Below are 25,210 nucleotides of genomic sequence, written 5' to 3' on the forward strand. Positions count from 1 at the left end.
CTGGCTAATACAGTATTTGCACTGAGAAAATATGCAACTGTAGTTGCATAATTTTATTAAAACAAGGCACATTACATTACGTATTACATTACATATTACATCAATTTTGTTATACTATAGTGTCGCATGTTCATTCCGTTCTATGTTGGTCACAAGATCCTTTGTGTCTCCAGTTCCATCACTATTAAAATACAAGTTGTTCTCAAAGCTGTCATTTGTTGACAAACGATTCTTTCTTCTTTTGTAGAAGAGATAGCCTGCAAGGCTGCTTCCAGCAAGGATGATGATGACAACAATAACTACAATTCCTGTTTTACCATGGCTTAGAGTAGGGGCCTCCTCATCCTTCGTCATTGCTGAAAACAAATATAAATAATAAGTTGATTTTAAAAAGCTAGCTACATTTCATATCACAAATTTTTATTTTAAAGTTTTGTTCAGATACTCATTGGAGTATATCATTGTCTACTAGGAAATAATGTGCTCCTATGAAACACCCAACTACTTGGAAAAGGTAGGAATATGTAGAAGATCCTACAGAAAATGTAGGATGCATGATATAAAATATGATTTATTTTTTTTTTTAATGATCTTCCACTGGATACTTTTTTGTCTACCTAAAAGAAAATAAGCAAGTATCCTTACCCTTTGTAGGCATTTCAGCTGGTGGCATTTCAGCTGATGGCAGTATTTCAGTTGCTGGTGTTTTGAAACATTGAAGAAGAATTATGTTATTATTACTTTTTTATTTATTTGTTTTATATTAAAATTATGTGATTTGAAGAATCATAGTGAAAATCATATTCAGAAAAAAATACAGTAATACAAATCTCACACAAAGCTCTACACATATATCAAAAGTCAAAGCGCAGTGGTCTATAGTGCTATGGTCTCTCATGTATGAATTTACATAAACTAGCAGGATAAATATACCAAATTGAACATCAAAGAACATCAATGAACACTATGGGGGCAGATTCCCACAACAGTGGAAAACCACAAGAAAAGCTATACAGCTTCTTTAGGACAGACATGCTCAAACACGATCCTCAGTACAATCATAAATCCTTGTAGTACTCATCATTCTACATATTAATAGCAAATATATTTATTTTGCTAAGAGATGACTTGCCTCTACAGACAATTAAGTCTATTCCTGAACTCCAAAGTGTCTTAGCATGTACTGTGTTCAGTTCTGAGCTCTACAGTTCAAGAAAGATAGGAAACTTCTAGAGAGAGAGCACTGAAGAACTTCTAAGATGATGAGGGTACTGGAGCATCTCCCTTATGAGGAAAGACTGAGAGACTTCAGCCTGGAGAAGAGAAGTCTCTGAGGGTATCTAATCAATGCTCGTAAATTTGAAGGACAAGCACCAAGAGGATGGGGCTAGGCTCTTTCCAGTGATAGGGCAAGGGGCAATGGGTACAAACTGGAACACTGCAAGTTCCATGAGGAAAAAGTTCTTTACTTGAGAGTGACAGAGCACTGGAGCAGACTACCTGGAGAGTCTGTGGAGTTGCCTTCTCTGGAGATATTCAAGACCTGCCTGGACACTTTCCTGGGCAACCTCCTGGAGGAACCTGCCTTAGGCAGGAAGTTGTACTAGACAATCTCCAGAGACCCCTCCGAATCCCTACAATTCTGTGATTCTCTGACATCTTATAGTGAAATGCCATGAACATAATATTCCTAACCAAGTCCAATCCACTAGCACCTGTAGAACTGATGAACTGTTGTTTAAACTACCTACTTATTTACAAAACTATAAGTTAGATTATTCATGCAATAGATCAGCTCCAAAATTTCAAGTTACTGAGATAATTTCTACTTTAGCAAGTGGAACAGGAAATAGCATCTATTTTACAGAAAAATTTCAGTCAGTTTTGCATTTGCAACCTTTTCAGAAAGTAGCAAACATTGCAAGGCACTGTGAAAGAAACTAAGTAAAATGATGCTTCTAACACTCCATTTAGTACTACCACAGTTTTGCAAAATTCTGCTGACCTAAGCTACATTACTACAGCAGCATAAGACTCAAACAAGACCTGTCCCTCAGTGAGCAACTACGTAGTCCTTGCATTGATACTGGCATTGCACTGACTCAGTAACATTCCAGCTCAGGAAACTAGATTGGTTGAAGCTGATCAAAACTATTTTTCACCTGTTTCACCTCTCAGAATTGGTTTAGTATCAGAACAGGTGAATAACAGTGTCAGTAAAAAGAAGAGACGTGAATGGTTGAAAAGAAAGGGGAGGCCATTAATTGCAACATTTGTTATTTGCCTCTATGAATATTTTAGTACAAGAATGAAAATAAATTGTCCTTTCATTTTCCAGTCACAATGTAAAAAGACAGTAAACTCTGAATGGATGACTAAGCCCAACAGTTCTACAGTATTTCCTGTGAAAGATACAGTCACCGTTACAAGTATCTGAGTAAGTCACGAAAATGCAGCATGAAAGCAAATTCTTAGGAAGGACAGCAGAATTTCTCTCATTTTAGGCAACTGAACATCTCAGCCCCTAAATGTATTTTGTTCTCCTCAATAAATATTAGTAAGAGATTGTAGATATCGCAATACAAACTGGAAGAAATGAGTGGTATGAGTTTCAGGAAAACATATGCCCTAAATGTGCCAGATTTGCACATTCTGTTATTTCAGGAACATTATAGTTCATTACATACAAACTATGCTATTTGCCTTAATTTTCATTTGCCTTCTCAAAACAGCAAAACAGAGATAAAATACCAAAATTGATTGTTAATTCACAATTCAAAAATAATCAATTAACAGAAGAACTGCTTTACACTGGGAAATAACACACATATGAGCCTGCCAGATGGAAACGAGTAAAGGTTATCCCCCCGTACTAAAAAGAGGGGATTTCTTGAGGAATATATTTTCAAATAAACTAATTTGTGTGTGCAAAGAACATTAACAACATGATAACTGAACAACTGTCAACACAAAACAGGCAGACTCGTAAAGGGCATACACTAGGAACAGCTGAGATAGAAACAGAATATTTTCAAAACAATTCAAAGGGATCTAAATGCTAATCAGCCCTTCTACTTTCCTACAAGAGTTATTCTTTCTTTCTGTTGGCATGCAAATGCTGTTCTCTTATTTATAAAAACCCAAAATGCTCAGCTAAAATGCACTGTGTGTAAAAGTCATCTACTAATACTAGCACACAATAAGAATACTCCTTACATTAAAAAAATATAAACACAGCACTTACTTTTTAGCTTTTTACAAACATAGCCTTTGTAGGAAGTGCAATAGATATTATTCCAGTATCCAGAGTTTGCATACATTTCAACGCAGTGCTCATTTTGTTGAGGGGAAGGCTCTCCTGTATTCCAGTTGACAAAATTCACCGCAGTGTTGTCTAGCCACAGCCATTCCCCTAAGTGGGAAAATATTGAACACACTCAAAAACAAGATAGTATTCATTTTCTGCTCTGCGTTTATTGCCTTCTTGAGAAATCTACTTGATTACTAGCTTTCCCTATTACCTTTTCTAATTTCTCTTGAAATGCAATAGAGAAGCGTAATATAAAAATTTTTAACACCTATACCAAACAGTTTATGGCAATTATTCATTAAAAAAAAAAAAAAAAAGTCGAAATTAAAGAAATTACCATCTACATTTCTGTACATTCCAGTCCAAAATGTTGATGTCTTCCCTTCAAGTGGTTCAATTATGTATGTCAGAAAGCTGGCTTCAGCTGAGTCTTCAACTGATACCAAAGAGGCACCTGCAATATCCAAAGAGAACAAAGATCTCAAAGTCTTACAGTGCAATGCACTCTTGTTGTCAATCTTATTTTCACCACTGACAATCTGTGCCAAGTTCCAGGTAGGTTTTGCAATTCAGAATAAAACCTAATTTTTGATAATATCAAATGAAGAACTCATGTATTTTTGCTGATGTATTTCTTACCATAGCTAAGGCATTGCACTAGCACTATTTTCTCATCACTGGGAAATAGCAACAAAACTGAAAAACAGCTCAGGGAAAAATACAAGCCAATATGTTACACAGTAATAATTTCTACTGATGTTTTAATATTAAGAAGTCTCGACACAAAAATCACAAGATTAAAGTAAAAAGTAGCTGTCTCTTCAGTCTGCGCACAATTTAACTTCACATATTGATGATTAAGTATTTTCCAAGGCTTTATATAGATCATGTATAGCACATTTGCTGGCTTTCTGAAGCACAATCATCTCTGAAACTCTTCAACTAGGTCTTGTTTATTTCCCTATATTCTGACTGCAGTCATTATAGAAAGAAAAATCATGCTGGTCATCTGTTGCCCAGTTAGCATGGTAGATATCCCGTTAGTCATTCACATACAATACTAGGCATTCTGCCATAATGATTCATTCTGTTTGATGCTGTGGCAAAGTCAAGACATCACAGCATGAAGCTTGCAGTGTGCCAGCAGAGAGAATGAACTATGTAACCTTGTTTGGAATGCCATTAAACACTAAATGAAGACCATCTTCAGCTCTATTCTGTGTGAGTCTACAATCCAGTCAATACTACAATGGTTGCTTTGATTGGGCTACTGAATATTTGAAGGTATTTTTCTCAGGTAAGGAAGGTAGAGTTAAAAAGAATGAAAATATGAAAGAAATGGGGAGTACTCTTGAGCTAAATTCTAAAAATTCTATTGTGGATGAGATATAATTGGAAAATGCCCAACTGCAAACAAAAAACAGAGTGCAAGTAGGGACAGCAAAATATAGGAGAACACGAACGTTCCTCTTTTTTCACTGTAGTCTTCATGTTTTTCTACTTGTTCCTCTTTTGCAGAATGATTCATATATTTTGTTACTGTTACATTTGTCATGAAAAAACTTCTCTACACATCCTAAACACAGAGAGACATTAGCAGAGGTGGTACCCAAAGAAGTACCATTCGTTGGCTACTCCTGATTAATCAAAGAAGCCGTCAGCCCACCAAAGACCACTTTTCCCAAGCCCAGAGAAGCAAGAGGGAGAACTCAAATTATGGACTAGAGAAAGGTACACCATCCTGTACAGTTCTGTTCTAGGGCCGCTATACAACAGCCTCAGCACCAGTGTCCAAGCATTAAAGACATCAAGGCAAATAAATGGCGAGTTGAATATGAGTCAACTGCATGCCCTGACAGCCAAAAGGGCCAACCACATTGTAGAGCATATCATGCAGAGAATAGTGAGCTAATCAAGGAAGTGACTGCCCCACTCTGCTCTACAGTGGTGCAGCCTTAACTTGGGCTTTGGGCGCAGGCCTAGGCACCACAATATAAGAAGGAAATTTAACTATCAGGATTCAAAACAGGAATAATCAAAGTGAAAATCATATCAGGTATGCAAATGATAAACAATTCCACTAAACCAAGATTTAGCAATTGCTATTTTGTGATGAGGTTGACTATCTCCTCGCAGGGCCAAAGGACAAAGTTTCCTCTTTTTGACCTCCACTCCAGGCCACATAGCTCTTCTAATGCCTGGCACACATAAAAGGCAGCATGCACCAGTGGTAGACAGCTATTTTCCATCATCTCAGGTAATAATTAGATTTAACTATCCAACACTTGGACCATTCTTGAAATCACAAAATGTATATTGCATGTTCAGCTTTTCACAGAGAGAAAAAAGTCCAAAAGATGAGCTCTTTAATTGATTATACTTACCCAGTCGAAGACATTCTAATGATGCCTGAGCCCAGTTCCTTGTTGATGAAGATTCTATATAGTAACAATGACCTCGGAAAGGAATCCAAGAACGGTGTCCTTCTGATTCAGGACACTTCCCTGGAAGCTGAGGGGGCTCAGTAGGAGCTTGAACTGTTAAAAAGAAAAAGAAGGAAAGGGAAAGGAAAAAGTTTACAAACACATTGTCCTATACATTCTTTTATCACAGACTATTCTAACAAAAAATTGGAAAACTTATTCAAGTGTTTAACAAAAGTTAACTTGACAGTCTGTACTGCTTACTGCAACACAACAGTAAAATGTCCTTAATCTATGAAAAAAAGTATTTCAACTGCAGCCTTGAGAAATCCAATTTATCAAAGAACCCTATCACACTGTTATGCTTTAACACATTTTTGTCTCTACTCTTTAGTCACTGTAATAGCTAATTTGGGGGGGGGGAGGAGGAGTGGGGAAGAAGAAAAGATTTGAAGGAGCATCTGTAAACTTTTCAGTAATTTCAATGTAATTTATTGTTCAGCTATAAAGGAAAAACCTGGAAAGCTGCTAAGAGAAAACACCTCGTGTAACTCCTTATGGCTTAGTCACTCAGCCATTCTCCTTTAACACCATACCAGTGTGGCCGCTATTCATTACCTTTTGATTCAAGTTCCTTCATTTTTTTTAACATGATGATATCAGAATAAAATTTATATATAACTATTAATGTAAAGCAATGGCTACTCAGTCACACTAGCTTTGTTTTTTTGTGTTGGCCCTCACTTTAAGGCAAGTTCTTTAATTTCAATTAAATTTAAATAATTTCATTTGTTTTGTTCTTGAAATAAAACACAGCATCTTAATACATATCAACATACCACCCAGCACGATTAACTAGACAATCAATACAATTGCAATAGTTAGATTCCAGTTCTTACCATCAGGCTTTTTGCAAACAGAGAAGTAACTTTCATTGCAGGATCCCGTCTTCCAGGATCCAGAAATGTCTAGATAAACACAGCCTATTTTTTGCTTTGGCTCTCCTTCAGCCCACTTAGTATACTTCATTCTCCAGTTATCAATCCATTCATAACGCCCATTTGTCTGAAAGCAAAACCCCAGGAATTCAGTATTAACCATTTCTTTGTCAGTTAAATGTCTGTTATGAAGATGCCTGTGCAAGAAGTTTTCATTTAGGGCAAAAAATGATTTTTAGCAAAAAGAAGTGCAGAGTAAGTGACACTGAATGAACTCTAAAATTAACAAAACTCTTAACTTGAATTTACTAATAATTTAACTTAAAATAGTTTTTAGGAGTAAAGTGGGAAGAGTAATTTTTTTCCCCTTGGGCTTCAAGAAATATACAATATTTTATGTTAAAGTACATTTAAAAACTATTTATCTCCTACCTATGCTTGTGAAAGCAACTGAATAATTTAGTTTAGTAAGTATGAAGAATATTTTATTATTTAAGAAATGATATATTGTGCCCACTAGTTTTTACTGCCTTTGTATGTTAAGCCAAATGGAGGGAATGCGGGACCAGTGCCTTCGCTGAGCAGAAAAGAAGGCTTAATTTAATACAAGAATGTACCTGAATATCAAGGAAATGGGAGAAGGCAGACAAATAAAATAAGATAAATCAATTATTTAATAATTTGGCTAACTATCATCAAAACGTTGGAAGAGTTACTGTAACAGAACCAATGTTACCTTAGAATAAATGATTTTCACTGTACATCTTAAAATACATGGATTTTATCTCAAAATAAACACTATACACTCTCTACAAAGAGATAATTCAAAATGCTAGCCTGGAATGTATTGTTTGGAAATGCATAGAGCTTAATGTCATAGAAAAAGTACTAAAAGTTTGTATGCTGCATACAATTTAGGAAGAGTAATGGAAGAGTAGAGATCTCTACCTGTAGATCTGACAGTAAAAAAAGTATTTAGGGCCAAGATATTAATTTATAAGTTAAAAATATAAAGATGTAATATGACTTTGCATTTTCTAATTTTTCCTTAAGAAAAGCAACAGCACACTCAAATAATTTGATGCTCTTACCACATTACTGTTAAGGCCAATCCATATAGGTACCCCATACTTTAATATCTTTAGCCACAGGAATGAATGACTGTAGGGGTCTAAGATGCTGGAAAGGTCAAACTGATCACGTTTGCAGTTTTCTCGTGCATCTTCCCAATTCATTTTAGTACGGATGAACAAATAACTACTGTTCCCATAACGGATAATGCTTTTTGGGTCTGTAGTTGTAGAAGGGATAAACTCAGCATCTGTACAATACAGGAAGAAAAAACAGCTCATATACTAGTCCAACAGGTGATTATGATTTGCTTTTAATTGTAAATAAGATACAGCATCCTGTCTCTTTCCTACATTTCATATTCCCTGACCACCATGGGTTGAACATGCTATTCTGTAGGCCAGACTCTGTAATAAAAATCAATTACAGAGCTATCAAAAGGAAAAAAGCTGTCTAGAGCAACTCACGACAAAAAGTGAAGGAGCATTCTGTGTAATCTTCCAGAACAGTATAATTTAAATTGGGAATAACAACTTAAATGAATTGGGAATAGAGTATGACACAACTTTTCATCAACAGAAATGCTTTGCTTGTTGTTTTCAAGAGATCTTTTTGCCAGAGAAAATGTAAACTACAAAATAGACCAGCTCTTACAAATCAATCTGATATTTAAAGTCAGGTTTCATTGTTTTTAGTTTCCTAAAAACTAGATCAGGTAGATCAGCTCAAGCTCATTGTGAATGAGTTACATTCACACTCTAGACAGTTCATGCAGCTTGTACAATTCAGCATTCCCCAGAATACATTCTAAAAACCAATATGTTCAGAAAATGACTGACAAAAATCACAGAACAATTATCATTTGGATATATTTCTGATATATCAGTTTCTTAAAATGCATTGTTTTAAGCTATAATACTATGCACAGCAAAATTAGAACTGCTACTGCTGAAAAGCAACCATTGATCTGCAGGTACCACCCTTACAGTGAAATTTCATACTAAACACGAATACTTAGATATAAATTCCAGCTCAGGAAGTTAGTAACACAGCATTTACTGGGAGGAATCAGCTGGGAGTAGTCTTTAAGTCGACCTTTCGTCTGACAAACATGATACTGATGTTCCTGACTGAAAAGCAATTTGTTGATGTATCTTTATTAAGAATGAAATCATGTTGAAATCCAGCACTTAACACCTCAGCAAGATCCTGCAAACTCATAAGCTTTGATTATACTTTAAAAGAAAACAGCAATACCTGCTTTAATTTGGCATATATATCCTCTGTTGTTATCACAACTCTCATCAGCCCACTTCCCTGCTTCCTTAACAGGATTATTTCTCATGACAACACAATCAGCCTTGGGGCAAGAAGATACAAAATCAGTTACAAATAACTAGAAAATATAAATAAGAAACTTCAGTCTCTCATTTTTGTCTTCACACAGAAATAACATTCTAATTTTATTTTCATATCTTCATAAGTTTTTAATGATGTGGAGTTTCTGTTCCTCTTGCCACTTTGTGAGTTTCTTAATGTTGCTCTATCTTGAGCAACTTGCGGTAAATAGGCAGACAAGAACTTTCTGGACCCCCCCCCCATCTCCGGGCATACAGCATGAAGAAAAGGAAAGCCACAGACAATTTAAAGAGAAATTAAATCAACTACTGTAGAAAAGATTAACTTTGTTCAAGAGAAAAAAAAAAACAAAAAAAAAAACACAGGAACTTCAATGGACAATGTCACATTTCTGAAATATCAGTCTCTTTAAATTTCTTATTGCAAGCTATAATACTAGGCAGCAAACTCAGGACAAATGCTACTCAAAGGCAGCCTTTGAGTAGCACCTTTACAGTGAAATTTCAAATTCTACTACAGGGACACAGTATCTAGAAACTTTGTTAGCACATATTAAACAAAGACTGTCTAATACACTATTTTCTTAGTAAATTTTGCTATCCAGCAAAAACTACACAAAGAAAAACTTATAGTAATACATAGTAAGTAAAATGCACTAACATTTAAATATCTCCAATTGAAAAGCTGCAAAGTGCTTTTATAAACTATGATATGTTCTTTCTTTTTGCTGAGGTGAAGTAAAAATAAATTTGAAATTTATAAAATAGAGACTAAAATTTTTCACAGGTGACTTCACAGAAATCCTAATACTTCTCATTAAAAGAGAAAAAAAATTTCCCTAATAAGGATACGAAGCTCAGAGGTGATACCTTCAAAAACAGGAAAAGAACATTATACATAAAACTAAGATTTCTGTGGTGAAAACTTCAATCAAGAGAAAATACAGTTAATAGTGTAATTGAGAACTATGTAAATCGCATAAGATTAGCAAGAGGGATCTATGACCTATGAAATTAGTTTGTATGACAACGAAATAGGGGAAGTTTTGTTTTGCTTTTTTTTTCATGAAACTGGAATGTCTAGCTTTTTACAAAGCTACATCCTTCCTACAAATGTGACTGACAAAATTTGCTTGTATGTACAACAGGGAATGTTTTTCTGTAACTACATATTGCAAGCTGCACACCAACTGAGAAACCCCCTACATTCAAGGCATTGCAATGGACAAGGAAGATGTGTTTATTCAGCACACTATTTGGACAGTGTCACAAGGTGGGAATCTCAGTCTTTTCAACAAAGCCTGAGAAAAGGCAGGGCAAATACAGGTGCTCTGGAGCCTTCAAGGACATATAGAAATGAAACCTGAAAGCAATCTTTGCATAAGCACTATAGCACATAGCACCTGTCAACAGCTAACACAGCAATTTATTGGATTTGTATTGTAAGGTTTGTAAGTGATCATTTTATCAGTGCAACACGTAACACCATGAATAACACCTGAAGTAATGCTTAAAAATGCCAGGTTTCTGGGGAAAAAAAAAGAAGACCAACTACGGTGAGGTCAGTGCTGCTAGTAAATTCTATAGATATGAAACTAGTAAACTGAGCAGTAAAGTTTCAAATCCCAGCAAATGCCTAAACGCATAATCTAAAAGCACTTATCAATGGACAGCTTGTGATTGCTATTTACCTGGCCATCGTATGAGTAGGATCCCATATGTCCTGATGGGAAGCCTTTGGCCCAATTTGTAAAGTAAACTCCTGTTCCATCTGTCCAGAGGAACTTCAGTTCATGATTTATATCATTTAATCCAATCCATGTGTCAGTAAGAAAATCTTTCATATGGAAGGTGAGGAAAGCTAGAGTTGAAGAAAATAATAATTAAAAAAAAGAAAAAGAAAGAAAACAAGAAATATTTTCCATGAAGGGTGATTGAACCTAGGTGTCAGACCTCATTGTCATTAATGGCATCTGGTGATATTAAGTATTTTACTAAAATAAAGAACAGTTTATTACTGGCAAGACAAATAGATATGCTAAAAAGGAGGGGACTTTTGAATTTAACAGATAACCAACACATACACCTGTTGCAACATACTCGAGCTAAACATCTAACCTTGTAGTGGGATGAATTCCAAAAGTGTAACAGGAATAATTTTATAGGGTCTCAAAACATTTTTGAATCCCAATTCTACAACTGATTTAGAAATATGAAGTGGTGTAGATTATATACATTTTTTATAATCCCACCAGAGTGGTTATGTTACTGTGGCATCATAGAGACAACACAACTGAGCATTAGCCACTCATGCAGCTGCATTTATAATAGCAGAACTGTTTCCTCACTGGAGAAAGCGTAGTAAGTAGCCTGAACTGCCATAATAAGCAACAGAATGTACGAGAGAGATGCTTTAAAATGAGTCTCAGAAGAGCAATTACCACTGCTTTGCAAATTCCAAGAAGGTGCTTGTTTATCCTAGCTAGTACGGGTAGATGAAAAACAGAGCAGGCTAGGTCAGCTGGCATTCATCAGCCCACTAGACCACAGTAAACTGAACAGTTTGCTAAAATAAAATTGCTAAAATAAAATTATGATGCTTTTTGCCAATTGCTAGTCAACATTATGAGCTCATTCTTCTCTAAAAATAGATAAATTTGTCTACTCTACCTACACATCTTCTTTCAGTCTTTTAAAATGAATGCAACTTACTTAACATTTCCAAGAGTAAGACCAATAAACTTCCATGCTTAATGTTAGCATTGCTGCTCTGCAAGAAACTATAACAAGAACTCAAGTCTTTATACCTACACTATCAGCAGTAACAATAGTTTAATTGGTCATTTGTAGTTTTATTGATCATTTCATTCTTTCCCAGAATTCAAGCCCTGCATGAGTCATCTGAGAAACTGTAGTTTTATGTTAGAATAGAATTTAATCATGCTCAATAAATCTGTGAAATTTTGACTCTTTATCTCTTCAAGGATGGAAAAAATTAAGTAGTGCTAAGTTCATGTTAGCAATCTAACATTTTAGCTAATTAACTAGTTAAACTAGTTATCTCCTCAAAGTGCAACTTGTTTTACAAAATATAATTTTTCAGATCTTTTGAGTTCACAAATAGTATGCATTATGCAGTATCTATTTCTCAGTGTAGTTTAAAACAATATTTCTAAAGAGAAGTTATTAACATCTATCAAAATCTCTCCTAATTTAATGCATCATTTTTATTCAAGCATGGGATATCTGCCCACTTACCCAATCAACAATGTGATTCTTGTAATCATTAAAACAAGCTTCTCTAGTGAAAAGAATGATGCAACTATGAAGTGAGTAATGGCTAGGTGTATGATCAGTCAAATCCGTGCCCTAAACTGCCCAGAGACAGCAAGTTTTAATCCCAAAGGCATACTGCTTGAGTTACAGTGGAAAGCCTTGCAGTGAGTTAACGCCAACTGGTAAAACTACATCACTTGGAATGAAACTTGCTGGGTCCAGCTGGCATCATGTGCAGGCAGAAAAAGCACTACTTAGGTCACCAAGATAATATGTATGCATCTCTAAGCCAATAGTAGAATTTGGTAGATTCAGGTGCAGATTTCACTGTAAACTTCTAAGTATTGTATGTTGTGGAACCAAAATCAGATGCAAAGAAATCATTCAAATGTTGTCCATGTTTACACAAATATAACCATCTGTAAAAACTAAATGTCATCTCATCTGGTTGATACAGAACTATTTGCAGTACCTTGCACTTGTTCATTAGGGATAGCAGCCAGGTTTCCTCCTAAATTCATGCAAGCTGTTCGTGCGGCATGCCAAGTGACACGTTCATCTTCTGAAGATCCAAATATTTTGTAACACTAAAACGTGAACAAATCCTCTATTTATTACCTTTACTCCAACATCACTTACAGATTGAACATCGTTTCAAGCAAAGCAGGAAGCAGAAAATGTGGTGAAATAACAGATTTAACTGGGACAAAACACATTCTGCTCAAAATGAACTTTTGAATTTGGTCCATTCTCTGGGTAAAATGTAAAGTTTCAAGAAAACATTCTCCTAAACAAGACGCATACTAGATTTCATTCGAAATTGGTGGAAAATAAGCAAAACCTGACTTTTAATGACAGACAACTAATATTGATAGCTCTACAAGACCAATATCAATCCATTAGTTTGTTTGTATTTTTATTTTTTTTATATAATTTGACTCGACAAAACTTTTCACAGTTCTACAGTCAAGAAAGGCAAAATATATTCATTACTGAAAGAGCATTATAATTTGATTAAAACATATGACCAAAGCGTCAATACTTCAAGAACTATATCTAAATTCTTTAGGAAATGCACTAAAAAAGGCTTGAAGAGAAGTCTAAATGACTTTCATAAACTGCAACTAAATACGTTTATATATCACTTCTAATGAAGTGTCAAAAAGCAAAATAGTGAATGGGCAAACAAAGAAAAACACGTAGACATAAACCAGCTCTCTGGAAAAAAATAACAATGTTACTGCAATAAGAAACAACGTTATTAAATCTCTTTCCTTTTATTTAATGTTTTGCCAAACATCCAACATGCTCTGCATTTGTTATAGTACCTTATTCTGAAAGGAAAGCCAAGTTGGATTACATCCTCTTGGAGTTGAAAATGTTGTTGGAGGAAGTGTGGAATTAATGGAACTGTTGTGCCTTTCACATATGTAGGGATTTGGATAACCACAATTTATATCATTCCAAAATCCTAAGTGTGAGATAAAAAGGGGGACTGTATGTTGCCATATCCAGAATTAGTTAGATCAAAATAATTTCCACTCATTCTGAAACAAAGGTGAAAGATCAAATCCAAAGTCCTCAGTTTATTATCATTCTATATCAAAATCTAGGATAAATATGGCACTTTAGACATGCTGTCATGAACATTGAAAGCAACATAGAAACAAGTAGAGTTCTATAGCGACACAGTAAGTCATTTTCATTTAAAAATATAAAACAGTTGCATAGCAATCATAACCACAAACTTCTATCTGAGCTTCCCCATGTTATACTTAAGATAAACATAGGAACTGAGAAATGTTAAGTCCAAACTATAATACTGTGGTCTTTTGCAACAATACACAACAGCAAACGAAAAAGAAAGAAAAAAAAAAAAAAAAGAGAGAGAATGGGTGCCTCTCAGAGGAAAAAATTTGGGACACAAGCATATAAATAAAGAAATTCAACAGCGAACATACAGAACTCACCTAAATTTTTATACATGACTACACAGTTTTCATCATTATTTGCAAAGTTAGGTTCATGTGGTGCCCATGCCAAATAATTCACCGGTGTACCATCCATCCAGCTTAAGAAAAATAATCCAACAAATCACTTCTTTAATATTAGTAGGATTGATTTCATATTAAAAAAAAATGTCATTTTGCAGTATCTTTAGTACAGCCATTCACAGTCTAATGTGTACAAGATTTTTTGACTGGTTTGTCTCGCTGCCAACTGCATTAGAACTATTCTCCTTGCATAAACATAGTATGTGTGCTTACTTTTGATTTATACAAGCAGACATTTCTACAGCTGATAGGACAATACTCAAAATATCCATCCAGGCCAACGTGAAAGCTGGACATCATTTCAAAATGAGATAGTACATACACTCACCATTTTCCCTAAGTCGTGCATTCACTTTACCTGTTACACATAAGTGATTTTAGTAGTAACACAAGCAAAATGCTTGATTATTCTACTACGCAGATGAAAAATTGTAACAAATTTAGGACAGCATACACATTTGCAATTAAAAACATCAAGCATGAAATACTAATCCCTGGAAATACTGAGTGAAACTTAAAAACATTTTCATGCACTTTGACAGGATACAATTTCATTGTAGCACTTGAAGCACTTCACAATTTTTTCTCTGCTCAACAAATGCAACCATGATGGTTCACATTCACCTACCTTGTCCTTTGATCAACACTCAGTTGCAAACCAATGAAATATGCTTCCTCTTTGCCATTTTTCAAGATCTAGAATATAACAGTTAATATTGTATATGCTTACTCCTCTTATCACAAAATCATTAATAATGAGTAATACATTATTTATTCACAGGGAATACAAATTGCTATATTTTCTAGCTACAACAGCAAACTTAAAGCAGCCACTTCACCACTGACCAAAACATTTGCTTACTATATTATCACTTTTTACAGTCTTACTTGAAAGTCAGTGAAATTCTCAATTCTTGAACAGCCTCTATGGCAGACATCATCTACAAACACTGCAAGAAACAAACCCTCCTACAACTTGGTTGTCAATATAGGCTTGTGTCAACTCACTGACATCCTTCAGCAAGATCAGGGAAGGCTTCAAGTAGATCTAATCTGATTTCTAGATTACTGACTTAAAGAAGGTGGTCTGAAGACAGAAATCAGGCAACTAACTTTCAGTCACCAAGGAAACATCATCTAAAAGCTCTTTGCTCATAGTCTGCCAGTCAAGTGCTTCACCCCTAATTATGTTCCATAGGACAATTTTGTCCTTCTGCCTCCCTGACCAAAAAGAGGTTGCTAGATAGACTACATCTCACACACGCTGACAAATTCAAAAGCCAATGTTCAGGGAGTTGTGTGTAAACAAATACCTATTTTGATTCACTACTTCAAATGTTTCATCCATCATCTTTCAGCTAACTCACTTGCCCTAGCAAATTGTAGCTCAAGATTACAATGGTTCTTGCTAAAACAAAGCCAAAAATTAATTAAAACTAAGCATTAAGACATTAGCAGTTGCAGATAGATACAATGGAATCAATGATCTTTGTGGGCCCCTTCCATCTTGTGATATCCTATGATTCTATAATTCTATGATAATGTGTTCTAACTGCCACATGGTATAATTTAAAAGCAAATAAGAATTTATTTAATGCTTACTGTGCTTATTTCTATACACAAAAGGCCCTGTCTCTGGTAAGAAGCAATCTAAAAAAAAAACAAAAAAACAACTTGGACTTATCATACATTTTCATCTGGCTTAATGCTACTGCAGTTTCACTGACTCCACTGTTATAAAACTTGTAAGGAGAATAACAGATTGAACAGGACTTGTGAACACTCTCATTTCCTCTGGATGATTATTGCATAGTATTAATTAATTTTCCTTACATATCGCCAGAGGAACTTTCTTTCAGTTTCACTCTCAATGACTGCCAGATCTCCAAAGTTCTGTTTGCAAAACTCTCGACCTTTTTCCATTGGAACACTCTCTGTGCTGAAATAATAATGTCTGTCTTCATTTATAATCCATCCATCCTCAGTAGTCACATACTCTGCAAGATAAACAGTAAGCTAACTATACTGTTACTAAGGTACAAGATATTCTCATTAATATAATTTAAAAAACATGCTTAAACACACATACACTAATAGCAAAAGCAAGAACACTTACTGGGTACAGGAGATTCTGTTGGTTCAGGCTTTAAACTTGCACCTGTAAGAAAAAGGAATTTAATATAACAGTAAGAGAAAATGTTTACCATGAGCGATAGGCATGCCTCTTAACATTGAATTTCATGTTAGCCATGGATTTAATACCAAAAACTAGAAGGAACTAAATGGTCTAAACCTCTTATTTTTGGCCAATTTTAAATAAAAGCTCCTGTTCCCTGATGCTCTAAATATAAACTATTCCTAATGTGCAAGGCACTTTAGAATATGCTGATATTTGCCTAAATTAATTGATCGTATTTAATATTCCCTAAATGCTGAAAATCTTATGTCTCAGGGCATTCTTGCTATTAAGACAGTCCTGTTTCTCCCACCTTTTTTAGCAGGAATCATAGAATGGCTTAGGTTGGAAGAAACTTTAAAGATCATCTAGCTTCAACCCCGTTGTGGGTAGGGTTACCATGAATCAGATCAGGCTGCCCAGAGCCCCAGCCTTCAATGCCTCCATGGATGGAGCGCACACAGTTCCTCTGGGCAGCCTGTCGCAGTGCTTCATCACCTTCTGAGTAAAAAACTTCCTCCTAATAACTAATCTAAATATCCCCTCTTTCAGTTTAAAACCATTCATCCTTGTCCTATCACTATCAGACTGTAACAGGTCTGTCTCCCTCCTGTTTAAATACCGCTCCTTTTAAATACTGGAAGGCTGCAGTGAGATCTCTCTGGAGCTTTCTCTTTTCTAGGCTGAACAAGCTCAGTTCCCTCAACCTTTCTTCACAGGAGAGGTGCTCCAGAGCTCTGATCATTTTCTTGACTCTCCTCTATTCCTGCTCCAACAGTTCTGTCCTCCTTGCGCTGGGGACCCCAGGCCTGGATGCAGTACTCGAAATTGGGCCTCACAAGAGCAGAGCAAAGGAGGACAATCAATTCCCTCACTCTGCTGCTACCTCCCTTCTGAAGCAGCTCAGGATACAGTTGGCCTTCCAGACTGCAAAGCTGACTCATGTCCAGCTTTTCATCGACCAGGTTGTTCTCTCAGAACAGAAAGAGCTTACACTGAGATCTTAAAAATCTCCACAGAGAAAGTCAGACTGGAAAATATATACTTCCAAGAAATTAACTGGTCTGTCCTAAAAATAATATTTCAGGTTACAGTATATCCCTGTTTGATTTGGTTATGGCACAACAGAGATAGATTCATGACATCATTATTATCACAGAAAAACAATTTCTAAAACAGGACATCTCTCTACAGGTTTATCAATTTTGTTTGTACTATAAATAATCTCATTTATATTGACATTTAATAAAAAATTCAATGCCCAAGTAATCCTTTTACCAACACACAGTAGATTTGGTACTTACTGTCAATAATCTGATAATTACAAATAAGACATCCTTGTTTTGCTCCTTGCCCTCCCAACTTATGACTGTGGCAAAAAGCTTAACTAAGCACTTTACAGAATTCTCAAAGGTACTTACACGTGTTGTTTGTGGAGCAGATAATTTCCCAAAATAATTTTTTGTCTTGATGTTTTCAGATAATAAACTTAGAATTCAAGAGTACTTTGTGACAAACAACTAATGAATATAAATATATATATATATATATATATAAATATAAAACTTAGTCAATGCAAAACAAATTATCCCAAATCAGGCTACATCTTGCAATTATAGATTACATTCATTTATCAAATAGTACCTATGCCAAATAAAGGAGAGAGTTTTCACACACAAAACTTCAAGTACTGTAAACTATTTTCTTACAAGTTGAAGCTCAACTCAGAGAGAAAAAAAAAAAAAAAAAAAAAAAAGTAGCATTTACTGAAGAAAGCATGAAATAAGAAGCGAATGTGAATAGTCAAACATCTCCTAGTTTTGAGGAATCACATTTATCTTTCTGAAATCGTAGAGAAAGAACAGCAAGAAGCCCCAACAGGGCACCATTGTTTCTGTATCTTTGGATGCATCAAAGACACGTAAATCCTTATGCAACCTTCACATTTCAGCTTTCACAGAGAACTGTTATGGTAAAAGGTTTTTAATTTTTTTGTTTTTAAAGTTAAGGGAAAAAAAAACAACCAAACAGATTCTTTTCTTATTATCACAAAACAGAGAAGGATTCAACAGTACCTTTTCTTATCTGGCAGATCCATCCATATAGATAATCACAGTGCCTGTCATTCCAAAGCATGCTTGAATCACCACTGATCTCTGCACAGAGTTCAATTCCTTGGTAATTATTAGGTTCCCCAAAGCCCCAGTTCTCATACCTCACCTATGATAGAAAAGGTTTTGTGAGGATCTTGTAATACAGTACAGTAATAACGGAGAAAAGGAAGAGGCTGTATCAAAACACAGGCATAAGATCTGTTTACACTGCCAGTAGAAAAACTGAGGTAAGAGAAAAACAGCTTCCCCCTGCAAATACTGATATTCCAGATTTATTTTTGGACCACAATTTAAGTAACTGTTGTTACTTATCAAATTTGGAAGAATATTGATTTTTTTTAAGGGCATAAATTCTATTAAATTCATCTAATGACAATGATGGTGAATTCCATATGTTGCTAAATTAAGTAAATATCCTCTGAGTAAAATAATAGGACATTACAGAGAAACACAAAAGTGCTGCCATTTATCTAATAAAAACTTCTACTCTAATTTTCCTGTTTAAATTCTTATTTCAGTTTTCTGTATGTAGACTTTTACCTATATATATATATATTTACCTATATATACCTATATATATACACCTATATTTACCTATATATATATATATATATATATATTTACCAACTTCATATTAAATACACCCACATCTGCAGAACCAATTTTGCTTCCACAGTTTAACATCTTAGTCTAACGTACAGACAAGCCACAATTGCCTTCAGCTCCGTTGAATGTAGGCCACTTCAGATCAAGATGTAATTTGAAAAGAACAGAAATACTAACAATAGGTTATTTTTTTCAAAACAAACTTTGATTCATAAGAACATACTTTTTTTAATCTCCAGGAACTCAACTTTCTCATTGATTTAAATATACATTATTTTCTTCTAATAAAAAAAAATCAGTATGGTTTAGACATAAAATTCAGCCATGAAATTGCTAGTCGTAAGATTCCTAAAGTGAACATGACAGAGCAGAGTGTTATGGTTAAACATAAAACTGTACACAGACATTTACACCACGCACTTGAGAAACACAGGGAATGGAAAATAAGAGCTGTGAAGAGTTAAACCACTGACCGGAGATCCATCACTCCAGACAAAGCCATCATCAGGATTCAAGTAATACAAGCCCATCCAGAAATGCTGGTGGTAAAAACCATTGTTTCTAAACAAAACAAAAGAAGAAAAATAATAAATATTCAATTTATAAAGAGCTTAAACATAAAAACAAAACTAATAAGGGCATTACAATATTTTTATAACCTAGCATCCACAGCAGTTCATAAGCCTCTATACAAATAATTCTTAAACCTCTAAGAAATAAAAAGTGGAGAGGACAACTGGTAAAATTCAACATTTCTAGCTTTTAGCACTACACATTAATTCAAGTCAGTCTGAAACATTGTCTTATACAGAATGTGTCCAGATCCAATCCAACTCCTGAAAATCTAATAAAGAGTCTTACTACTTTTCTACAACAGTCCAGTACCTACTATTTCTCTGTTTTCTCTTTAAAGGCATGTAGTATTTCCAAAAACAAGATTACTTGCTGCAGCAGAATCACATTAAAAAATAGTACCTTAGCTATTTGTTGTCTTCAAGCAGGTACGCTTTACTGATTAATCAGAATTTATTGAACCAATACATAGTAATGCAGAGATTCCTTCCTTGAATGATCTGAGACCTCTTACTTGAAGGTCTGCTGCATTTTGCAAGTCTGCAAGGTTTCAGTCTTGCTTTCCAGTTAGATAGGTACATATATGTTCATTGAGCTCCCTCCATTCATGTCATATTACAAGTGTTATCTTTTTAATAGTATTTGATCACATTTCAGAGTATGATCAAATCTCTCACTTTCTTATTACAGTTCAAGGATCTACTAACTGTATTTACATACCCTATGTAGGGGAAAAAAAAGGAAGAATCTGAAGTTGGCTCTTTTCTGATTAGCTCTTAAAATGAACCAAAACACGGACTAGATTTATATCTTGACGGTTTTCCTATTTGTACATTTGCTTATGTTAAACAAATTGTCATGTGTAGTAATTTCAAAATGAAATATTTCAGAACGATCAAAAGGATAATTGCAGTGAACAGATGATGACATTACAGATACTTACGCAATAGAACGCCATATCACATACTGCTCTTCTTTACCATTAATGGAGGCAAGATCTCCTCCTATAGTTCGACAAAACTCTTGAGATTCAAGCCATGTTTTCTTTTGCTCTCCTTTTGAAAAAGGCTAAAGACAGCATATTTTACCGTCAGGTATAATAGACCATAAGTAGATTACATGATCAAGATATTCAAAACCAATTCACTTGAAATTAACTTACTCTATGGGGATTACAGAAAATTACAATTACAAATTATAATAAGGCCAGTTAGTGTTCATCTGTTTGAAAAACAAGTTTCAAACGAGCACCTTTGAGGCAAGCTGGCAGACTGCATTGCTGACAGCAATAACTGCTGCAAACTGACAGGAGAAAGACACTTTTAATAGAACAAGGATGGAAATTTAAGCTCAGAAAATCAGACCTCAAGATCAGACTTTAAAAAAGTAAAGAAAATGACAAATACCTCAATAAAAGGGGACAGGACCTAAACATATAATCTGTGAATAAGCTGATGAAACAGCAAGACTATTGTACACCAATTTTTATTGCATGCAGGTGCACCAAATAGAAACATCTTAATTGAGAATGAAGCAACAACTTACTTTGAAACAAAAGCTAATACGATTGTTTGAGTCCCAACCTTCTGGACAACTGGGAACAGGAGTTGTTGTAGGAACAGGTGGAGGTGTTACTCCCTCTGCCCACATTTTACATAGGAATTTTGCCTTTTCCTCACATTTTATTACATCCCATAATCCACCTGCAGTTCCAGTTCTCATAGCAACACAGCCTGGCTTTCTTCCTGGTTGAAAACAGGCACACATAAAGGCAACATTTCAGGGGGTCACTGAGAATTTTGGAAAACTTCATATTCTATCCTGTTAGAAACCAAAGTATTTGCTTGTACAGAGTGAAAAATTTTTCTAACTCATGGAGAAAAAGGCAAAAATGTGCTTCACCCATATCTGAGATACTGAGATACTTGATACATATCTGAGATACTTGATGTGCCTTACATCAAATCACATCAATTTCCAATGGCTGACTCTAGCACCATCATGCAATTCAACCAATTCTTCCCTAAAACAGAAGACATGATAAGAGCAGTTTTCCCAAATTTGCCTGATTTGACTATAATTTAATAAAATGAGCTCGCTAAATATAGGCTTGCTGCTGTCTTAGTCTACCCAGCCTTACCACTCCATGAGACACATTTAAATCAGAATTTAAGACAGTGCAATTGAAGAGGAAGGGATCAGACAACCTCCCAAAAGCCTGATATAATACATCAGAATCTTGAAGGCAGGAGATCATCTTCCTTCTGATGTGACCATGTCAGACATAAAAAGGTTTCCCATATATATACATACGTACAATTCATCAAGGAAAGATATTAAGTGAAAAAAAACTAAACACAAACCTTCCTCTTGTCCTTTCCTACAACCTTGTTTTCTCTAAGAGAGGCGTTTTACATGTGCTGTGATTTTCCACAACTCAAAACATGCACTTAGCAAACACACTATGAGATACAGCAGAACAGGCAGGATTTTTGAGCAAGGCACAATATGTCTGAAGAGAATGATCTTCTGGAGTAGAACATGCAGAATGACAGGAAATCAGAAACTTGACAGAGCTTTGAAGTTTCTTTCACACTCAGATTAAAAGCCTGAGTGCATGCAGCAAGTTAGCACCAGCACAGCATGCTTGAGAGAGCAGACAGATATCTGAGAGCAATTGGTCATTGTGCCATTAGACAGGGACTAAGGACTGAAATAAAAAATGCAATTGGTGAGCGATATATTCTGGCCACTGCATTCATTAGAAAGCATAGAGTCATAGCTACCAGGCATTTCAGAATTCCAGTGTGTAAATAAGACATATTCGCCATTAGCCCACTTGAAAGTTCCCTTTTCTTCTACATCTGAAAGTCCAATCCAAAAGTATCTTTCTGTTTTCAGCCCAACCAGGCTAGTCAGATAGGCTTGTTCATATCTGTTCAAAAGAATACAACTGTTAAATTAATACCACTGGATTCATTTTTTAAAACTGTAAATAGTTTATTTTCTCAGAACTACCTTTGTACTTTCTTAAAAGAATGACATGGAGGGATTTACATGAACAAACCAAAACATAATGTTTAGTTTGTAAGCTTGAATACCAAAGTATTCTGTCTTCTCTTCCAGTCCAGTATAGAAAGTGGTATAATGGTGAATTGATATGAAATTGGAGAGGATATGGAAATGAAGGATCAAGACAGGACTTAATTGTAATACCACTGTATTTCAAAGATACCCTTCTATTTCAAAGGTACCCTTCTATTTTAATAACTTCTTGTTACAGGCAAACCCAAAAACCACAAAAGGCCTCAGCACTATTACAGAAATACACTGAAGTCAAGGCTGAAGTATGACGATAACAAACTGTTAAACTAAGGAAAACTGCAAATCAGATCCAGTGATCATTGATCATTCCCAAACATGAACTTTTATGTTTGGGAAACAAATCTACTCAGAGGTAAAGCTGTCATAGTTCATTACTGTGTTTAAATAAAAAGCCTTTGGAAAATCAGAGCTAATGTAAAAAAAAAAAGTCTCTCTTGTAACAAGATATAGTCCAAAGACCACATTACTTCACTATTTTTTATCACAGCTGCAGTTCAACCTGCATTTTCAGGGTTACTATCCATGAAACAGTTTTCATGCTGAAACATACCTATTCAAATTATAATGAAAGAAATCAGAGAATGTGTAAGACGTGGAGTCAACCGCAGGCACACCAGCCTTTATTTCTTAACTCTTCCATTTTTGAAATATGCTGTATTCAATAATGTCTATCAGCTGCTCAGAAACTTAGCACACATCGAACCCTCATGGAACTGTGATGTTTTAAAGTACCAAGCACTTCTATCCTCATTTGGATTCTTATTTAAACTTTGAATAAGTAGTTCAATTCTGAAAAGAACTGATATTTGACATCGAGCTCCTCTTCCTCATTTCAGTTACCTTTCAAGAGGAATTCACTTAAATCTCTTCACTTGATTATTTAAAATTGAATTCTGTGCTCTTACTCCCACACTCAAGTAAACTTATCCTCAAACCACTACAATTAAAAAAAAACAAAACTCTATGTTTTCCTTGGCTTTCAGTGGCAAAAAATTATTTCATATCCATTGACTATTTTTACTATGAACTGAATTCATAGATTTGAATATGTATGCAAAATCTTTTACAAGTTTTGTATGTTTATATAGCTGTCCTCTCAAGCAAGATTTTCATCCATATCAAAATCTTTATTTTGACATTCAGATGATATTAGATGCTAAATTCTCATGCGGCCCTTAATGCAAGCAGTTTTCACTTACCTGTCTTGAACAGTTGCTAAATACGCTTTATGCCTTTCACAAGTTTGATTTGCTTGGGAAAATGTTACAAATGTATTCCCAATGAAGTAACAATAAAAACCATGCCTTTTCCAGCCCTGTCAAAATAAGCATTAAGTGATCAAATGCGCTACAGTGTTCATAAAGTTCCTATAAAAATATATAAAAACATAAATGTAAAAGACAAAGAAAGAAAAAAAAAAATCTCATGACACTGTCAGCTAACCATTAGCCAAAGGAACAATTGAACTGCAAAAGGCAGAGTGGAAACAGGCAAGAAGAAAGATTTTATAAAGTACTAACTTATAATGATTTTTGATTTCCACTTATAAAAAGAGATGATAGGTTTTTCTTGTGCGTTTTCAGTACTCTGCCTAGCACATAGGTGTGCAAGCATGAGAACTGCCATGGAAAGCAAATTTAAGCTTGTCCTTTTAGATTGCTAGTGACACATTAGAAAAGTTTATAGATTATTAAATAACATTAACACTCTTCTAATGCTTTGTCATCCAAATATCATTATCTCAGGAATATGCTTGCAGAGGAGTAGTGGCTGAGTTACAGCAAACAATTTATACAAATTTTCTCCTGGTATTCTTCAGTTTCTCACCAAGAAGGCTATCCAACATGGAATAAATTCAGTGGCAGTTCAGAGGGAGCACAGTGGATACATTTTGTTTAGGAACTTGTAACAAATTCTTCAAAGTAGGGAGCATGGCCAAACACCTAAAACCTACACAAAACCTTGAGAATATCATGAAGACAAACACATTCTTATTGCCAACAGTAACAAAGAAAATTGCAGACAGAGCTGAAGAGCAACTGCTCTTCAGCTACATAAGAAAAATTTCTTATGAAGGCCTAAACTCCAATCAAGGAACAATAGCCTACTCAAGAGATGCACATTTGAGTTTTGTACACTTTCAAGTTCTAGAAAAACAAAGGGAACATCAACAGTCAAAGAGTCAGGGTCTGGATTTATTCATCTG

At 35.0% G+C, this 25,210-nt stretch overlaps 1 protein-coding gene across 2 annotated transcripts in view; it reads right to left on the reverse strand.

Annotated features, from left to right (window-relative positions):
• Positions 1-38: 38 nt before the first annotated feature.
• Positions 39-25,210, reverse strand: part of LOC128087162 (macrophage mannose receptor 1-like) — a 49,062-nt gene continuing 23,890 nt past the window's right edge. For both annotated transcript variants that reach the window (XM_052696497.1, XM_052696499.1), the window contains exons 10-30: positions 24,204-24,319; positions 22,686-22,834; positions 21,445-21,644; positions 20,843-20,967; positions 19,800-19,887; positions 18,682-18,826; positions 16,547-16,588; positions 16,264-16,427; positions 15,059-15,126; positions 14,347-14,447; positions 13,705-13,847; positions 12,849-12,963; positions 10,792-10,961; positions 9,000-9,102; positions 7,763-7,992; positions 6,633-6,798; positions 5,695-5,847; positions 3,648-3,764; positions 3,245-3,412; positions 646-699; positions 39-356 (exon numbers count right to left, since the gene is read on the reverse strand). In XM_052696497.1, the coding sequence (XP_052552457.1) occupies positions 115-356; positions 646-699; positions 3,245-3,412; positions 3,648-3,764; positions 5,695-5,847; positions 6,633-6,798; positions 7,763-7,992; positions 9,000-9,102; positions 10,792-10,961; positions 12,849-12,963; positions 13,705-13,847; positions 14,347-14,447; positions 15,059-15,126; positions 16,264-16,427; positions 16,547-16,588; positions 18,682-18,826; positions 19,800-19,887; positions 20,843-20,967; positions 21,445-21,644; positions 22,686-22,834; positions 24,204-24,319 (2,859 nt within the window). In that variant the 3' untranslated portion in view covers positions 39-114. The remainder of the gene's footprint in view (positions 357-645; positions 700-3,244; positions 3,413-3,647; positions 3,765-5,694; positions 5,848-6,632; positions 6,799-7,762; positions 7,993-8,999; positions 9,103-10,791; positions 10,962-12,848; positions 12,964-13,704; positions 13,848-14,346; positions 14,448-15,058; positions 15,127-16,263; positions 16,428-16,546; positions 16,589-18,681; positions 18,827-19,799; positions 19,888-20,842; positions 20,968-21,444; positions 21,645-22,685; positions 22,835-24,203; positions 24,320-25,210) is intronic.

This window comes from Tympanuchus pallidicinctus, unplaced genomic scaffold (assembly GCF_026119805.1).
Source record: "Tympanuchus pallidicinctus isolate F22 unplaced genomic scaffold, pur_lepc_1.0 scaffold3, whole genome shotgun sequence".
NCBI classification, from domain to species: Eukaryota; Metazoa; Chordata; class Aves; order Galliformes; family Phasianidae; genus Tympanuchus; species Tympanuchus pallidicinctus.